The following is an 18,200-nucleotide window of genomic DNA, read 5'->3' on the forward strand; positions in this document are numbered from 1 at the left end:
AGGTTTTGAGTTTTGGGAATTATATGTATAAAAATACATCTTCCCTGCTACTTTTGTAGTCTTTCTTCAGTGTGAATCATTAAAAAGGAACCAGATATCATGGTGATCTATAAAGCCCGTTAACACATCTGAAGAAAATAAATATTTTGCAGAGAAGCTTCAGGAGTTTGTTGCATTTTCAGATGCCAAGGGGTGTTCATCAGGGTGATGTGAAGGAAAGCTGCTCTGACAAGTCAAGCTGGCATCCAGGGAGAGCCCTAGATTTGGCATTTGCTATTGTTGAATGTCAGGCCCTCAGCCTTGCAGATTAAGCACATTTTTACAGTTAGTTACATGTAAAATTCAATTATGAGGTTATTTGGTGAGCAGGAAATATGACTAGGGGAAGTTACTAAGCAACTACATTGCTTTGTAGAGATTTATACTACAACCCTGTCACCCTCTGTAGGGACAGCCTTGCCAAGGTACCTGCAATGGCCCTAATAGGCTTAGCTGAGATTCTCTCCATAGTGTTGGACCCTGAGACCCTCTTTAGTTCATGAGGCCTGGATTAGTCAGGATTCTCCAGAGAAATAGAACGAATAGGAAATTTATTATAAGGATTGACTCATGTGAATTTGGAGCCTGGTAAGTCCAAAATCTGCAGTGGGGGCCATTGGTACAGGGGACCCAGGGAAGAGCCAATGTTCCACTTCGAAGGCTGTCAGGCAGGAAGAGCCGATGTTGCAGATGAGGGCCAAAGGTAGTCAGCTGGAGAATTCAGCCTTTTTGTTCTATTCAGGCTTCGACTGATTGCGTGAGGCCCACCCACACCATGAAGAGCCATCTGCTTGCTCAAGTCCACTGATTCAAATGTTAATCTCATCCAAAAACACACTCATGGAAACACCCAGAATAACGTCTGGCCAACTGTTTGGGCAAGTTGACACATAAAATTAACCATCACAAGGCCTTAGTTGATCAACCTTATTCTGTTCACATAGCCATTCTCCAAATAAGATATAATACAATTGGGTAGGAGGCTGCTTATTAAATAACAATCACGAAATGGTCCTGCTTCCTTGACATTATTCCAAGATCACCTTGGAATTTTCATTGCTCTCAAATTCTTCATATATTTAAAATCAGTATACCACCTCAGATGGCTAATTGCACATGTTGTTAATGTCACTAAATAAATTCTGAGAAAATCGTTCCAAATTCTCTGGAAGCCTCTTGTATCTGCAAATCAAGTTTCACACAAATTTAACATACCTTGAACACAGTCTTCCTTAGTACTACTTGTAGAACATTTGTTTGTATTTAAGTGATTCCTAAGAGTAATGCCATTTACATTTTAAACTTTATGTTAGACTTTATTTCAAAATAAAGTAGTAACATATCCTAACAAAAGGCTAATGACATTTATAAGGCAGAATAAATAAACAACAAATTTAAAGCAAAATTGGGTGACTTTAACAGGTTTGCATTAGAAGATTTTGATGGCAAGTCTGATCCACTATAATTCTGTGCTTTTCTTTGTTTATAATTTCCTTAAAAAATCAATTCCCAAAATTTATATGCTTTCAAAGGCCAAACTGGTGAAATTTCACTTGGAAAACAATTTTTTAAAGGTGTAGTTTTACAAAATTTTCTTTCTGTAACTTGATAAAAATGATTTTTCATTTTAAAAAGTGGGCAAGACTCTCTTTTTTAAACATGTTCAACCCATATTTGAAAAAGCAAGTGAGTATCTTTAGACTAATAGTAAAATACTGAAGAAATGTGATTATTTCTATAAAGATAACCATAGTGTTAAGGAGGTAAATGGCACTCTGCCTTTTAGTTTTAATCTATTAAAAAAAGGTCTTCTATGACACATTTTTAAAAAATCCACTACATCGTTTCCATTACCTACTTCAAAAATACTAACCTTAAAATGCAAATATTCAACAAAAACTTCAAAAGTAGGTTCTTATAATTCTGTTACTTGGTTAAAATCTTAACTTTAAAACTTCTACCATCAGATATACGTTTAATTTGATTCCTAGTATTTTATGTGTGCTCAGTGGCTTTAAAAGTAATGATGAAAATCTCAGGGTATATATTTATATGCAGGATATTGGGTGGCAGAGTCCTATCAAAAGAAACTAAATTTAAAATCAAATCCATATATGCGATTCAAATTATCAAAACTTTTAATAGCTAGTATTTTGATATTCATTGCCTGTAAAAGAAATCTTATTAATAATTGTTCGCATGTATCCCTGTTGAGACCAGAAATCTGTCTTCTTTATATAATTAATTTTGAATTATAAATGAATAATCAACTTTGGATTTCAAACAAAGAAACCAAATTAATGGAAATAGTTGGAAAGGAACAACTATTCCACTGTCTACCTCCTGATTAATTTCTGAAAGTATTATGCCTTTCAGCAATGAAGAAAAACAACTTAACAATGACCTATATTATGTTTGTTTATTCTTTAAAGCACCTTGTAACTGATTGGTGGTTGATATTAAGTTTTGTATAGATTACTGGTATTCAATTTAAATCTCAGCTGGGTAGTACAGGGCTGCTATTTGTGAGATAAATGAATCATCTTAAGGACTTATGTAGCCTATGTTCAAAGCTTTTCCTAAGTATCAATCTACACAGTTGCCATTAAACCAATAAAAGATATGTAGCTTATTGTCAAGAAAATGTAAGCCTTAATGTTTGAGAAAAACCAGAATTGGCTCAGATCATAACCTGGTCACAAATTTGTTTTTAATTCTGTTAAATTACTGAAAATTAAAATGTTTCCTTAGGATTGGGAACTGTTAGTCCAAAGAAACAACTTAATGAACAGAAATAAAAAGCATCTCATTCAATGTGTAGTAAAAATGAACTAAGAATCAGGAGTTATTTTAGTATCTATTTAGGTGTTATGCAAATCACTCTACATGCTTTAATGGATCACTTGATACCATAAAAGTGGAATCTTCCCTTCAGCCTTATCCCAAAGAAGGGATATATGAGTGACTCCAAAGATCCAGTAAAATCAAAGTAGAAGTTACCTGGCTTTCTGGGTACATATAGATGCTTATATGCTGTAAGAATTTAGTACTGTTTTTCTTTTCTTAACACTTTTCCACACTTGCTAAGTATATTTAGTGACTTTTTCTGAAATACCCACATAAGAAAAAGAAAAATCAAGGATGCTTCCCTTTAATGGTATAATGATTCAGTTATCCAATTCACATTTCTAGGGTCATTTCAGTCTACCTAATGACTCACAATCAAGGCTGATTCATATTCTAATACTGTAATTCCATCATCTCTTAAGCCCAGCAAAGTCAGGGCAGATTTTTAATTAGCTACTTTAGATTATCAAGATTCTCTTTACTGGCCTATCATTTTATTTAAATATCACTGAACACTGTCAGTTCCTATACAACCTTAGGTCTACACCTGCTTCTCACTTCTATCTCTAGCACCAAGTATAGTGGCTTACATACCAGAGGCACTCAGTAAATCTTAGCAGAATGGATTTAACTCAACTATGTTAGCAAAAACAAATAGGCAGTTAGAACTAGATGCCCGAAGATAAGGGAAAAATCAGCAAAAAGGGCAATGGGATTTGATGGCATTCTCGTAAACAAAACCCAGGGAATGTAGTCTGCCAGGGCAGCAATGCCAAAAATTTGATACAACCTCAAGCAAGCTGATAAAAAAGGACAGCTTTCAAAATATTGAGAAGACAAGCCACAGACTGGGAGAAAATATTTGCAAAAGACATATCTGATAAAGGACTGTTACCCCAAATATGAAAGAACTCTTAAAACTCAACAATAAGAAAATGAATGATCCAATTAAAAAAATGGCAGAAGACCCGAAAAGACATTTCACTAAAGAACATATACAGATGGCAACTAAGCATATGAAAAGACACTCAACATCATAAGTCACAAAGGGACTGCAAATTAAAACAATGAGATACCAGTACACACCTAGTAGAATGGCCAAAATCCAGGACACTCACAACACCAAATGCTGGAAAGGATGTGGAGCAACAGGAGCTCTCAGTCAGTGCTGGTGGAAACAAAATGGTGCAGCCACTTTGGAAGACAGTTTGGTGGTTTTTACAAAGCTAAACATACTCTTAATGTACAATCCAGCAATCATGTTCCTTGGTATTTACCCAAACGAGTTGAAAACTTACATCCACACAAAAACCTGCACATAGACGTTTATAGCAGCTTTATTCATAACTGCCAAAACTTGGGAGCAACCAAGATGCCCTTCAGTAGGTAAATGGATAAACTGGTACATCCAAACAATGGAATATTATTTACCACTAAAAAGGAATTAGCTATCAAGCCATGAAAAGACATGGAAGAACCTTAAATGCATACTACTAAGTGACAGAAGCCAATATAAGGCTACATACCGTATGATTCCAACTATAGGAAATTCTGGAAAAGGCAAAACTATGGAGACAATAAAAAGATCAGTGGTTGACAGGGGCTTGGGAAGAGGAAGGGATGAGCGGGCAGAACAGAAGACTTTTAGGGCAGTGAAACTATTCTTTATGAAACTATAATGGTGGATACACGTCATTACACATTTGTTAAAACCCATAGAAACTGATCTAAAAAATAAAGTCTATTAAAAAAAAAAAGAATAGCTTATAATGCTTCAAAAGCAAAAGTCAATATGAGTCCTGATTTCACTTCTCTGTAGCCATTTTGCTTAACATAACTACTGTTGGGCTCTAAAAACTTAGAGAGAAAAAATGTTCTAAAGTCTACAAGCATGTTTTTATGCTTCAGATATTTTTTAATGAATTTAACCTGAAGTATGCTACTTTATTTCATTCTGAGATAACTTCAGGAAGATGTTGGGGAAAATAATTAAATGTGGGAGGAGGTAGGCATGAGACATTTCTCTGAAGAAATCCACTGAGTTGATTCCAAGCTTACAGATTTGGAAGAGGCATATATAATTTGTCACCTTTACTCATCCCACTGTTAACAGGGAGAACCAGTCTCCTTATTGAAACTCTTCAGGTCAGATTTAGACTAAGCCAGGCTCAACTATTTGGCTCCATTTACTGACACTACCACTCACTATAATTCACTACCATTTACTGAACAACTCCTATGTGCTGGGCTTTATGTCTGATATTTTACATTGATTTTCTGTAGTTCTCACATCAACCCTGCAGGGGCACATTATTTTTGACAATTTAAACATTAAAAACATTGCAATTCAAGAACATTAATGTGCTAAGATTACATAGCTAATGAACAGACCAGCCAAAATTTGATATAGTCTACCCAACCCCAAAACCCAGTTGCTTTCCATGATACTGCACTGTCGAGTTATTTTGGAAAAACTAATGCATGCCTGAAGAATCTTCTGTAAAGCTACCGATCATCCTATTACTATCGCCTCTTATGTTTCCGCTACCAGCATATATTCTCCCATCTTCTGATAATAGAAGTTATCAGCCCTCCCCCACTCTCAGTCCAAGAGAGATGGCCCAGGGGCTGGCACAGAACCCCCAGTCTGGCCAATCAGTATATTCCCATTCTCTTATTGGGAGTGACTTGTCCAGGTATGGTCCAATAAGACTCAAACCCAGGCCTTTTGTCCAAATTGTTGTAGAAGATAGTCTCTTTTACTGGTGCTACTGAAGGGTAAGATGTAAACCTGGAAATGTTGGGAGTTACCTGGCTGCTAAGAGTGCCTGAGAAAGAACCAACACAGAGGAAGCCAGAGCTAGAGAGAACAAGCCTCGATAAAACTGTTCACACTCAGATCTGCTGCACCTGCAGCTAGGTAGTCTGCTCCTTTCCAGTTACATGAATTATAAATTTTCCTTATCTGGCAGTGGGGGCCATAAGCAAGTATATTTTTCATCTCTAAATAATATACTGCTCTATTTATTTTAAAATGTACTTTTCAACATTGCTGGTAGGATTGTAAAATGGTGCAGCTGCTTTGGAAAACAGTTTGACAGTTCCTCAAAGTGCTAAACACGGTACAACAAGAGTTACAATATGACCCAGCAATTCCGCTACCAGGAAGTGAAAGCATATGTTCACATAAAATCTTGTACACAAATGTTCATAGCAGCATTATTCATAATAGCCAAAAAATAGAGACTACCAGTGTCCACTGACTGATGAGTGGATAAATAAAATGTAATAATCCATCCAATGAAATATTATTCAACAATAAAAAGAAATGAAGTACTTCTACATGCCACAACATGGATAAACCTTGACAACACTGTGCTAAGTGTAAGAAGCCAGTCATAAAAGACCATATGTGGTATGATTCCATTTACATGAAATGTCCTAAACAGGCAACTCCACAGAGACAGAAAAGTACATTAGTGGCTGCCAGGGACTGGGGATAGAAGAAGAATAGGGTTTGACTATGTGTACAGGGTTTCATTTAGGGGTGATGAAAATGCTCTAAAATTAGATAGTGGTAATGATTACACAACTCTGTAAATACTCATATACTGAAAACTGCTGAATTTTATACTTTAAATGGGTGAACTGTATGGTGTATAAGTTACATTGCAATAAAGCTGCTATTTTATCTACAGTTTAGCTCTTTAAAATTTAATTATACTTTTAGTTCAACTTTACTACACTGTTGAAAATATAAATTTAGGGTATATGAAAGACTTCCTCCAATTATGATTCTAAGTTGTCATATATAAAACACTTTACAATAACATTCTTTAATGAAGATAAAAAATCGTCAAGGAAATATTACAGAGGAAACAAAAATAACAAGGACAAACTTACATAGTTTGGATACTTCATGAGACATAATTTTTCTGTAAGTATACCTAATCAACTACATAGTAATATTTAAATAAATCAATTTGTTTTATACAAAAGAAACACCCTAACACAGTAGAGTCTCATAATGCTTTGGCGAACACCAATTTGATGCTTTAGGATTTTAATGTGCTGTTAAATGTCCAAACTCAGGCAAGTTTAGAAATGTCTTCATATTGAATTCCTTCAACTCTGCGTCCTTTTAAAGGGCCCTACAAATGAAAATAATTTAAGAAAAGGTTAAAAACACATGTCCTTAAAAGACAAAAAATGACACCATACTTATGGATACAAACTTACCTTTCCATATCCCTGAAATACCATTAAAGTAGCTAACATTTCTATACATCTATAAATTTCGGAAATAATCTATGGCATTCTGCACAAGAACTACCACATTTTCTTCAGTGATATCTGAGATGTGTTATCAACAGATGCTGTGGCAGGGACTCCCCAGCTGTTCAGTATCTCCTCTGCCTCCTGGATACACAGTTCCCCTGGTGATTGGGTTTGGCCACGGATGGCACCCCAGCCCACGGAAGCGACGGCCCAGCCACGCTAACCTCCCATACGCAGTCTTCCAGGCTCCTCTCAGCCTGCCTGACACATACAAATATGGCAACTGCAGATGTCACCTGGTGCAGACAATAGAGCCACTAGTTGGAAGGACTCTGGATTCACAAATCAGTGCTCAGAAAAGAGCTGTTCCCTGATGAAAAATAACCACTTTAGACTTTTAAAATGAGAAGTTAACTTCGATCACACTTGTGCCATTATCCATTTTGAGGTTTCTTTAGTCCTCTCTGTGCCCCTTTATCCCCCAGTGCGGATAACAGTAGTGCCTATATTTCTGGATTGTTGGGAAATATAAATGAGTTAATATACATAAAGTGCTTAGAAAAATACCTGGAATATAATATGAGCATGAACTAAATAATTTTCAACCTTACTATTTTTAAATCTTTAGACTAAAATTTGAAACTTGATCCTCTGGCTCGCAAATGTATCATTATTTTTATTTTATTTTATTTCACTTTATTTTGTCGATATACAATGTGATTGATTATTGTGGCCCATTACTGAAACCTCCCTCCCTCCTCCCTCTCCCCGCTCCTTCCCAACAATGTCCTTTCTGTTTGCTTGTTGTATCAACTTCAAGGAATTGTAATTGTTCTGTCTTCTCCCCCAACCCCGGTTTTTTTGTGTGTGGGTATATATATTTATTTATTTTTAGCTCCCACAAATAAGTGTGAACATGTGATATTTCTCTTTCTGTGCCTGACTTGTTTCACTTAATATAATTCTCTCTAGGTTCATCCATGTCATTGCAAATGGCAGTATTTCATTCTTTTTTATAGTTGAGAAGTATTCCATGGTGTAGATATACCACATTTTCCGTATCCACTCATCTGATGATGGACATTTGGGCTGGTTCCAACTCTTGGCTATTGTAAAGAGTGCTGTGATGAACATTGGGGAACAGGTATACCTTCGACTTGATGATTTCCATTCTTCTGGGTATATTCCCAGCAGTGGGATAGCTGGGTCATATGGTAGATCTATCTGCAATTGTTTGAGGAACCTCCATACCATTTTCCATAGAGGCTGCACCATTTTGCAGTCCCACCAACAATGCATGAGAGTTCCTTTTCCTCCGCAACCTCGCCAGCATTTAATGTTCAGAGTCTTTTGGATTTTAGCCATCCTAACTGGGGTGAGATGGTTTCTCAGTGTGGTTTTGATTTGCATTTCCCGGATGCTGAGTGATGTTGAGCATTTTTTCATATGTCTGCTGGCCATTCGTATATCTTCCTTAGAGAAATGCCTATTTAGCTCTTTTGACATTTTTTAATTGGGTTGCCTGTTTTTTTCTTGTAAAGTTGTTTGAGTTCCTTGTATATTCTGGATATTTTTTTTATATATATATATATTTTTTTTAATTTTATTTTGTCGATATACATTGTAGCTGATTAATGCTCCCCATCACCAAAACCTCCCTCCCTTCTCCCTCCCCCCCTCCCCCCCAACAATGTCCTTTCTGTTTGCTTGTTGTATCAACTTCAAATAATTGTGGTTGTTATATCTTCTTCCCCCCCCCCCCGGTTTGTGTGTGTGTGTGTGTGTATGTGTGTGTGTGAATTTATATATTAATGTTTAGCTCCCTCCAATAAGTGAGAACATGTGGTATTTCTCTTTCTGTGCCTGACTTGTTTCACTTAATATAATTCTCTCAAGGTCCATCCATGTTGTTGCAAATGGCAGTATTTCATTCGTTTTTATAGCTGAGTAGTATTCCATTGTGTAGATGTACCACATTTTCCGTATCCACTCATCTGATGATGGGCATTTGGGCTGGTTCCAACTCTTGGCTATTGTAAAGAGTGCTGCGATGAACATTGGGGAACAGGTATACCTTCGACTTGATGATTTCCATTCCTCTGGGTATATTCCCAACAGTGGGATGGCTGGGTCGTATGGTAGATCTATTTGCAATTGTTTGAGGAACCTCCATACCATTTTCCATAGAGGCTGCACCATTTTGCAGTCCCACCAACAATGTATGAGAGTTCCTTTTTCTCCGCAGCCTCGCCAGCATTTATCGTTCATAGTCTTTTGGATTTTAGCCATCCTAACTGGGGTTAGATGGTATCTCAATGTGGTTTTGATTTGCATTTCCCGGATGCTGAGTGATGTTGAGCATTTTTTCATATGTCTGTTGGCCATTTGGATATCTTCCTTAGAGAAATGCCTACTTAGCTCTTTTGCCCATTTTTTAATTGGGTTGCTTGTTTTCTTCTTGTAAAGTTGTTTGAGTTCCTTATATATTCTGGATATTAATCCTTTGTCAGATGTATATTTTGCAAATATTTTCTCCCACTCTGTTGGTTGTCTTTTAACTCTGTTGTTTCTTTTGCTGTGCAGAAGCTTTTTAGTTTGATATAATCCCATTTGTTTATTTTTCCTTTGGTTGCCCGTGCTTTTGGGGTCGTATTCATGAAGTCTGTGCCCAGTCCTATTTCCTGAAGTGTTTCTCCTATGTTTTAAGAAGTTTTATTGTTTCAGGGTGTATATTTAAATCCTTAATCCATTTTGAGTTGATTTTGGTATACGGTGAAAGGTATGGATCTAGTTTCATTCTCCTGCATATGGATATCCAGTTATCCCAGCACCATTTGCTGAAGAGGCAGTCCCTTCCCCAGTGAATAGGCTTGGTGCCTTTGTCAAAGATCAGATGGCAATAAGTGTGTGGGTTGATTTCTGGATTCTCTATTCTAGTCCATTGGTCAGTGTGTCTGTTTTTATGCCAGTACCACACTGTTTTGGTTATTATAGCTTTGTAGTATAGCTTAAAGTCAGGTAGTGTTATGTCTCCAGCTTTATTTTTTTTGCTCAGCATTGCTTTGGCTATGCGTGGTCTTTTATTGTTCCATATAAATGTCTGGAGAGTTTTTTCCATTTCTGAGAAAAATGTCTTTGGGATTTTGATGGGGATTGCATTGAATTTGTATATCACTTTGGGTAGTATGGACATTTTGACTATGTTGATTCTTCCAATCCAAGAGCATGGGATATCTTTCCATCTTCTTGTATCCTCTCTAATTTCTCTAAGCAGTGGTTTGTAGTTCTCATTATAGAGATTTTTCACATCCTTGGTTAACTCAATTCCTAAGTATTTTATTTTTTTGGTGGCTATTGTAAATGGGCAGGCTTTCTTGATTTCTCGTTCTGCATGTTCACTATTGGAGAAAAGAAATGCTACTGATTTTTGTGTGTTGATTTTGTATCCTGCTACTGTGCTGAAATCATTTATCAAGTCCAACAGTTTTTTTGTAGAGGTTTTAGGCTGTTCAATATATAGGATCATGTCATCTGCAAACAGGGACATTTTGACTTCATCTTTTCCAATCTGGATGCCCTTTATTTCCTTCTCTTCTCTGATTGCTCTGGCTAGTACTTCCAACACTATGTTGAATAGGAGTGGTGAGAGTGGGCATCCTTGTCTAGTTCCTGTTCTTAAAGGAAAAGCTTTCAGCTTTTCCCCATTCAGGATGATATTGGCAGTGGGTTTGGCATATATGGCTTTAATTATGTTGAGATACTTTCCCTCTATACCTAACTTATAGAGGGTCTTTGTCATGAATGAGTGCTGAACTTTATCAAATGCTTTTTCAGCATCTATAGAGATGATCATATGGTCCTTGTGTTTGACTTTATTAAAATGGTGTATCACATTTATTGATTTGCGTACGTTGAACCAACCTTGCATCCCTGGGATGAATCCCACTTGATCGTGATGAATAATTTTACGTATGTGTTGCTGTATTCTGTTTGCTAGTATTTTAGTGAGGATTTTTGCATCTATATTCATCAAGGATATCGGCCTGTAGTTTTCCTTTTTGGTTATATCTTTACCTGGTTTTGGTATCAGGATGTTGGTTGCTTCATAGAATGAGTTTGGGAGATTTGCGTCTGTTTCAATCTTCTGGAATAGTTTGTAGAGAATTGGTGTCAATTCCTCTTTGAATGTTTGGTAAAATTCTGCTGTGAATCCATCTGGTCCTGGGCTTTTCTTTGTTGGGAGCCTTCTGATAACAGCTTCAATCTCCTTTACTGTTATTGGTCTGTTCAGATTTTCTATGTCTTCATGGCTCAGTTTTGGGAGCTTGTATGTGTCCAGAAATTTATCCATTTCCTCTAGATTTTCAAATTTGTTGGTGTATAGTTATGTATAGTTGTCTCGAATGATTCCTTTTATTTCAGATGAATCAGTTGTAATATCACTTTTTCATTTCTAATTTCTGTTATTTGAAACTTCTCTCTTCCTTTTTCTGTTAGCCATGCTAATGGTTTGTTGATGATGATGATACCAATGACAACTCTAACCTTGGACTAAGATCTTAACATTTTTTTACTGAGAATCATACCTTCCCTTAAAAAAAAGCTAAGGCTGTTTAGAGACAATTTATTAGTTATTAAAATCTGCTAAATAAATGTGTAAATTTCAAATACGATAACTGACACTGAAATTGAAGATTCCAGAAGTGACAAAAATAGCAGGAGAAATTACTTGAAAAGTTCATGTGACTCAGAGAAAATATGGGGGTATAAGAGACAGACATGCACGTGTACAAACAATCTTTTTTAATGGGATGGGATGAAAATTTAAAAAAAGAAAAAAAAAACAAAACAAAGAATTAGGAGGTAGGTTTCCTCTTCCAGAAGTATGTGTTACTTTGCAATCAACAGGAAAGACTTTTTATGTGGATTTGCTCGTAGGTTCTAACCCTGCACAGCACTGGAAGCAATTAAAGCATTGGGAAGGAAGATGAAGTTGTGGGTTCACAGTGAGAGAGGTAAGAAATTGATTCTCCGTGAAAATCATACAAACTGTGAACCAAAGATATCCGATGGAACTTAATATACCCTCAGTAGTAACTAGCTGTTTTGTATTTCCCTTAGATGAAAACATGAAGCAGGGTCCACACTGGATAGTACTATGAAACTAAAAAGTGAAGGATAATCAATCTGTCAAGGAAATATGGGATTTCTCATCACCCTATACTGATTGAGTCAGATAGAAAAACTTACAAAGCTTTTTAAAAAATGCAACCTGTTAATTCATTCAGACTGATAAAGTCCTCAATGTCAGATAAGAGTCCCTTTTCTTTTTTTCCCCCTTATAGTTTATGGTAGTGAATGACAGTTTCTAGATTAGTATTGTCAGGGACAGCAAAAAAAAATTGCTTAATTTACTGAAATGTGAATGAATACTCTCAAATAAGGTCCTAAATGTTTTTTCCAGAAAACTTTCCAGAGACACATTCTCTAGCAGGTCCATGAACTCCTTAAGAGAACACACAAAATTTGGCAATTATGTGCAATTTTTTGGAGAGTCCAAACTTTCATCAGATGTTCCAAGGGGCCTATTACCTCCCCAAAATACTAAAACTTACTGTATTCAAGATGAAAAATTCTTTTGTTTAGAGTTAAAGTACACAGTGCAATAGTTTAGAGTTCTAGGAAGACTCTTTCCTTCTGAAGACATATGGGGCCTCGCTTATAGACCTGTCAGTGAACTGTCAGTTCTAAGTAAATAGACCATTTTATTTAGATGTCAGAGTTCTTTAAATTACTGTATTGATCTGTTTCACCTTAAATCCTTTATGAAAGAAGGGGGGACATTAAAAAAATAGTTGATCTCTGTAGCTCCTTCCTCATTAACTATGACTATACTTCTTCCACCACTAATTTTACTATGCCAGATTGAGTTTTGTATTAGACGTGAAAAAAACAAAGTCAGGATACAAAACTGTACATATTGTACACAATTTATAAAATACAAAGACTGGAGAATAAAATACTAATAGGGGATCACTGGGAAGAGGGATTATGGATAATTTTTAGAATTATTTATATTAATTGTAAATTTCTTTTGTAATCAGGAAATAAAGTGCTTTAGCAAGGACAAAACCACAGGAAAAAATAAGCTTACAGATTTCCACATAGGAGAGAATGCAAACAAAAAACATAAACTCCAAAATAAAACAAAGATCAATTCCATAAAAAACACAACTATGGCAGATTTTTACATTTTTAAAACATTTTGAAACTTGTCTTTATGTAAACATACTTACAGTTTCAATGACTATAGTAGCTGAAAAAGTCTTCTCATTGATGGATTCTAGGGTACCTTCATTTCCTCTGTAGCCTCCATTTAAAACTAGAATTCTTTTTCCTACAATAGAAAAGAATATAAAACTTAATGAAAAGAAAATATCTACTTTTTTCTCTACCTTGTTACAGCAAAATGCATTACATTGAACAAACATAATGAAAAACAAAACCCTTCTATTAGAATTTTTTAATTATTGAAGAAATGTGTTATATTCTGAAGTGAAGTTTGAAGATACTTAAACTTTGTAAGACCGCTCTTTCTTTTTACTTGTTAAAGGGATATAGTTTAATTTTAGATTGCAAGGAGTATAATGTACTTGGAGAAAATGTTCAGAGTCCAACATAATCAGAGAAAATTCAGGTTATTGTCTCTTTTTAAAATCCATATGATGGGTTGGCACTTTTATAAAAATTGAAACTTATGCCTACCATATGACTGAGTCATTTTATTTCTAAGTATCTATAAAAAAAACAGAAATCATATATCCACACAAAGACTTGTACATGAATGTTCACAGCAGTCTCATTTGTAACAGCCCAAAACTGTAAATAACTCAAATGTCCATCTACAGGTGACTGGATAAATAAATTCTGGTATATCCATACAATGATATACTACTCAGCAATAAAAACACAATGAACTATAGATACATGCAACAACATGGGCGAATCCAAGATCATTAGGCTGAGTGAAAAAAGAAAGATAAAAAAACAGGATACACAGTAAGATTTTATTTACGTAAAATTCCAGAAAAATATGAACTAATCTATAGTGACAAAACGTAGATTGGTGGTAGTCTGGGAAAGAGGGGAGGCAGGAGCAGAGGTTGGGAGGGAGGGATTAGAGAGGAAAATGAGCGAATATATTCATTGTCTTGAATGTAGTGATGGTTTCAAGGGAGTATTCACATGTTAAAACTTATCAAATTGTATAATTTATATAATTTATTATACATCAATTACACCTCAAAAAACTGATAACATTTTTTCTAATCTACAAATATTTTACTTATAAGAACCAGCAAAGATACCCCCAAGAAGATTTTGAGTCAGAGGCAAACAGCCTAACCAAAGTAGTGCTTCAAGTCCCGAAAGGACAATGACAATTAAGGGAGGGGAAAAAAGCGAAATAACACAGATTTTTACTTGACTATCTCAGATAGCTGAACAAAATATATTAATAATAAGCTCAATATGACTGATTCTTATTTCATAATATATCTGTGTTTTGCTTCAGGAAAAAAAAATGTATTCTAGGAAGAGAAAACTTATTCATGCCACTAAATAGATTGATCAGAGGACTAGAAAACTATTATGCACCTGAAGTCAAATGGGGATCAGTTACATGGGCAGTCAATATTTCTGAAAAGGAAACACATCTATATCCATCAAGTAATGTCAAAATACTATGGTTTTAAGAATGAAATAGCTCATTTTGATGGCATGTGTATTAAACAGTCGGCAAACAGATTTACCTGGTGCTGGAATTACTGTTTCTAAATGAGTCTGGTCAAGTTTCAGCTTGTCTCCAGAATCAATCATCTTTACAACAGCTGTGTATTTGTCAATTACTTCCTGTCATGTAAAATGAACACTTTTATAATAGAAGAAATATGTGAACACTAATTTAAAAGGGCAGAAATAAACAAATGAAATTCCAATCAAAGATAAGGGTAAATCCTATAAATGACACTATTTTCTAGATTCCATATACGATTTCTCAGTCTATGGTTCTCAAAAAAGAACTCAATTCAAAGCTTAGTTAAGGTTTTCATCTGGAAAGAGTAAGAGACTGGAGATCTTAGAATAAGATTTTAAGAAATCTAGAGAGAGGAGTTAATTTTGACTAGCTTAAAGCACAGTAGAAGGGCAATCATGCATGCAGCAGGCTGGGTGCCGGAATGAAACTATGTTTAGGAAAGGCAACAGGGAGAAAAGGTCTGGAATGTGGATACAAATTTTAAAATCCTAGAGTACTCAAAAAGAGTCTCTCAGGCAAGACACAAGAATGTCCTTGTGAGACCTCTGGGAGCATCATTATACTCCTGTCATGAACAAAGAAAATACACTTTACTCATTAGCAAGGCATGCACAATGAGGTACCACAGGATTTCAAACATGCTGTTTGCTCCCATAAGAAAACAGACCAAGATTAAGTGTAAACTACGGGTGGAAAAGAACTATTTCTCCAACAATTTGGAATTCAGCTTTCACTTTATGGAATAATCAAGAACCTCAGGCATAATACTTCTGTTACTAGGACTTAATTTTCAGGGAATACCAAAAAGCTTCACTGGGTCACCCATGAGCTTTTTTTCACAAACTGCATTCATAACTTCATGTCCTTACCTTAACAATACCCTTTTTCTTATGATATTTCTCTCCAAGTTTTTTGGTTATAATTTTCACAATAATTTCCTACAAAAAAACAACAAAAAATTAAAGATGAGAGAAAAGACATTAATTATCTTTTCTATTTTACTTCTTCCTTTTAAATCATGTTCACCAAAAACTATAGTAAAATGTAACTGCTCTGCTAAATAAGAAATTATGGAGTTGTGTAAGCCTTCCCAACAAAGGCAAAATATTTCCCTAGTAATCTTTTATTCCTTCTTCCTCTTTTTGTTCAACATGGTTACAAAGAGGAAAAAAATATATACAAAATGGCTGATTTCCACAGTGAAGTAAATATTAACTCTTAATTCATGTCCTTCATAGGTTCCTTCCTTCCTTCCTTCTTTCCTTCCTTCCATCCATCCATCCATCCATCCATTCACAGAAGTGAAAAGTGCCAAGGATATTACACTATTGGTGTTTACTGTTGATAAAAACTCAGATTGCAAGAGCTTCACTGGAAATTGCAAGGAGGAATTGAGCTTAAACATGACACTTTTCACAATGTTCTTTTCTCATTAGGTTGCTTTCAATTTTTGAAACAAACAGGATTCCTCCAGATTAGCTCTAGCTAAAAGTACATTCTTCTGAGCATCTAATTCTCAAATGAGAGAGAAATTTGGGTTTATTTCATATTAGTAAATTCTGAGCTTGCTTCTTTATTGTTTTCTTGATTTGGATTAGCTGTTGAAAGCTGATAATAAAAATGAGATTACTTGACTTACTGCTGTATTCACTGCAGTGATTCTATATTTACTACTTCAAATGAATACAACTAGAGAGGGTCATGAGGACTTCATAAAATGATGCTGAAATTATATTAATGAAAACTTAGTGAGAACTTTGGGGAGAGGATATTTAATAGCAGAAAGACATGTTGAAACATGTTTAAGAGAAAACTTGAATAGTCTTAATTCTAAGCCTCTATTCTACTAAAACTTTCTTATTTTGGCAGCTGGCTGATATAGGAATCCAAACCCCTGACCTTGGTGTTACAAGGCCATGCTCTAACCAACTGAGCAACCAGCCAGCTTCTACTAAGACTTTCTAACTGAAGCCAATTAATGCCAAAACAACTTCTCTGATTTACTCATCATACCTCTGGACTGAATTTTTCAAAGGCACTCATGGATTAACACTCTAGTAATTTGAAGATAATTCTTTATAGCACTGTACTTAGTGACCCTTGCCCACAGCAGATCTGTTCAAAATATTTCTTTTCTGAGTTTAAAAAACAAAGCCCTCCATGTCTATCTCTGTGGGCTGATGGTTATTTTAAGAAACATATTGTCCATTTCAAAACAAGAGACTTACTGAGTAATTAGAGCACTGTTGGCTGATCCTCAATTTAATATAACACTCTATAAGGGGAACTATGAAAAACCGAAATTACTATAAGGGAAAATTGTCAAATAGAAAATAAAAATTAATTGAAAAAATTATCAATGGGAAGAGGACTTGGGGGCTAACTAAAAGTTGGAATACTTTGCCATTTTTTTTGCTTTTTATTGGATTTCTTTTTCCATTTATATCAATGGTTCTTGGCTAAGGACACACATCAGAATCAGGGAGATGAGTGAAAATCTCCATTTTGCCCCAGGAGACTGGATGGTGGTGGAACTGAAGCATATGTACTTTGAGGAAAACTTAAGAAATTCTGAATTACTCTCTGGTTAAGAACTACTACTTTAAGTAAAATTCTTGAATACAGTTTCATAAATAATATATGAAACTATTAATAGTCAAATGCTAGCTACTCCAACAAGGAAAACAAAACCAAAATAATCCATAGATGGTGATGGAGTTTGGATGTGTTGTTCCCTCCAAAACTCATGTGGAAATTTGATCTCCGATGTGGCAGTGTTGGAAACTGATTGAGTCATGGGAGTGGATCCCTCATGAGTGGATTAATGCTCTCCCTGGGAGAGGGGGGATTAATGAATGAGTTCTTCTGTTAGTTCCCGCGAGAGCTCATTGCTTAAAAAGACCCTGACACCTTCTCTCTCTCTCTTTCTTTCTCTCTCTTGCTTCCTCTCGCCATGTGATCTGCTTGTACCTGCCGGCTGCCTGCCATTTTCCGCCATGAGTAGAAGCAGTCTGAGGCCCATGGCAGATGCAGCTGTCCCAGAATCATAAGCCAAATAAACCTCTTTTCCTTATAAATTACCCAGTCTCAGGTATTTCTGTTATAGCAACACAAAATGGACTAAAACAGATGTTCTCTTTTCTACAGGTCCTTCCTCTAGTAATCTTATAAGAAAATTAAATATTTCTATCTCATCATATATCTCTGAGTCGACAATGAC

The 18,200-nt window shown here is 35.5% G+C and overlaps 1 protein-coding gene across 1 annotated transcript in view; it reads right to left on the minus strand.

Moving 5' to 3' along the window:
• Positions 1–6,764: 6,764 nt before the first annotated feature.
• KIN (Kin17 DNA and RNA binding protein) overlaps positions 6,765–18,200 on the minus strand; it is a 32,181-nt gene continuing 20,745 nt past the window's right edge. Inside the window, exons 10-13 of the mRNA XM_063100579.1 lie at positions 15,850–15,918; positions 14,976–15,075; positions 13,461–13,561; positions 6,765–7,037 (exon numbers count right to left, since the gene is read on the minus strand). Coding sequence (XP_062956649.1) covers positions 6,975–7,037; positions 13,461–13,561; positions 14,976–15,075; positions 15,850–15,918 — 333 coding nt within the window. The 3' untranslated portion in view covers positions 6,765–6,974. The remainder of the gene's footprint in view (positions 7,038–13,460; positions 13,562–14,975; positions 15,076–15,849; positions 15,919–18,200) is intronic.

This window comes from Cynocephalus volans, chromosome 6 (genome assembly GCF_027409185.1).
Source record: "Cynocephalus volans isolate mCynVol1 chromosome 6, mCynVol1.pri, whole genome shotgun sequence".
Classification (NCBI taxonomy): domain Eukaryota; kingdom Metazoa; phylum Chordata; class Mammalia; order Dermoptera; family Cynocephalidae; genus Cynocephalus; species Cynocephalus volans.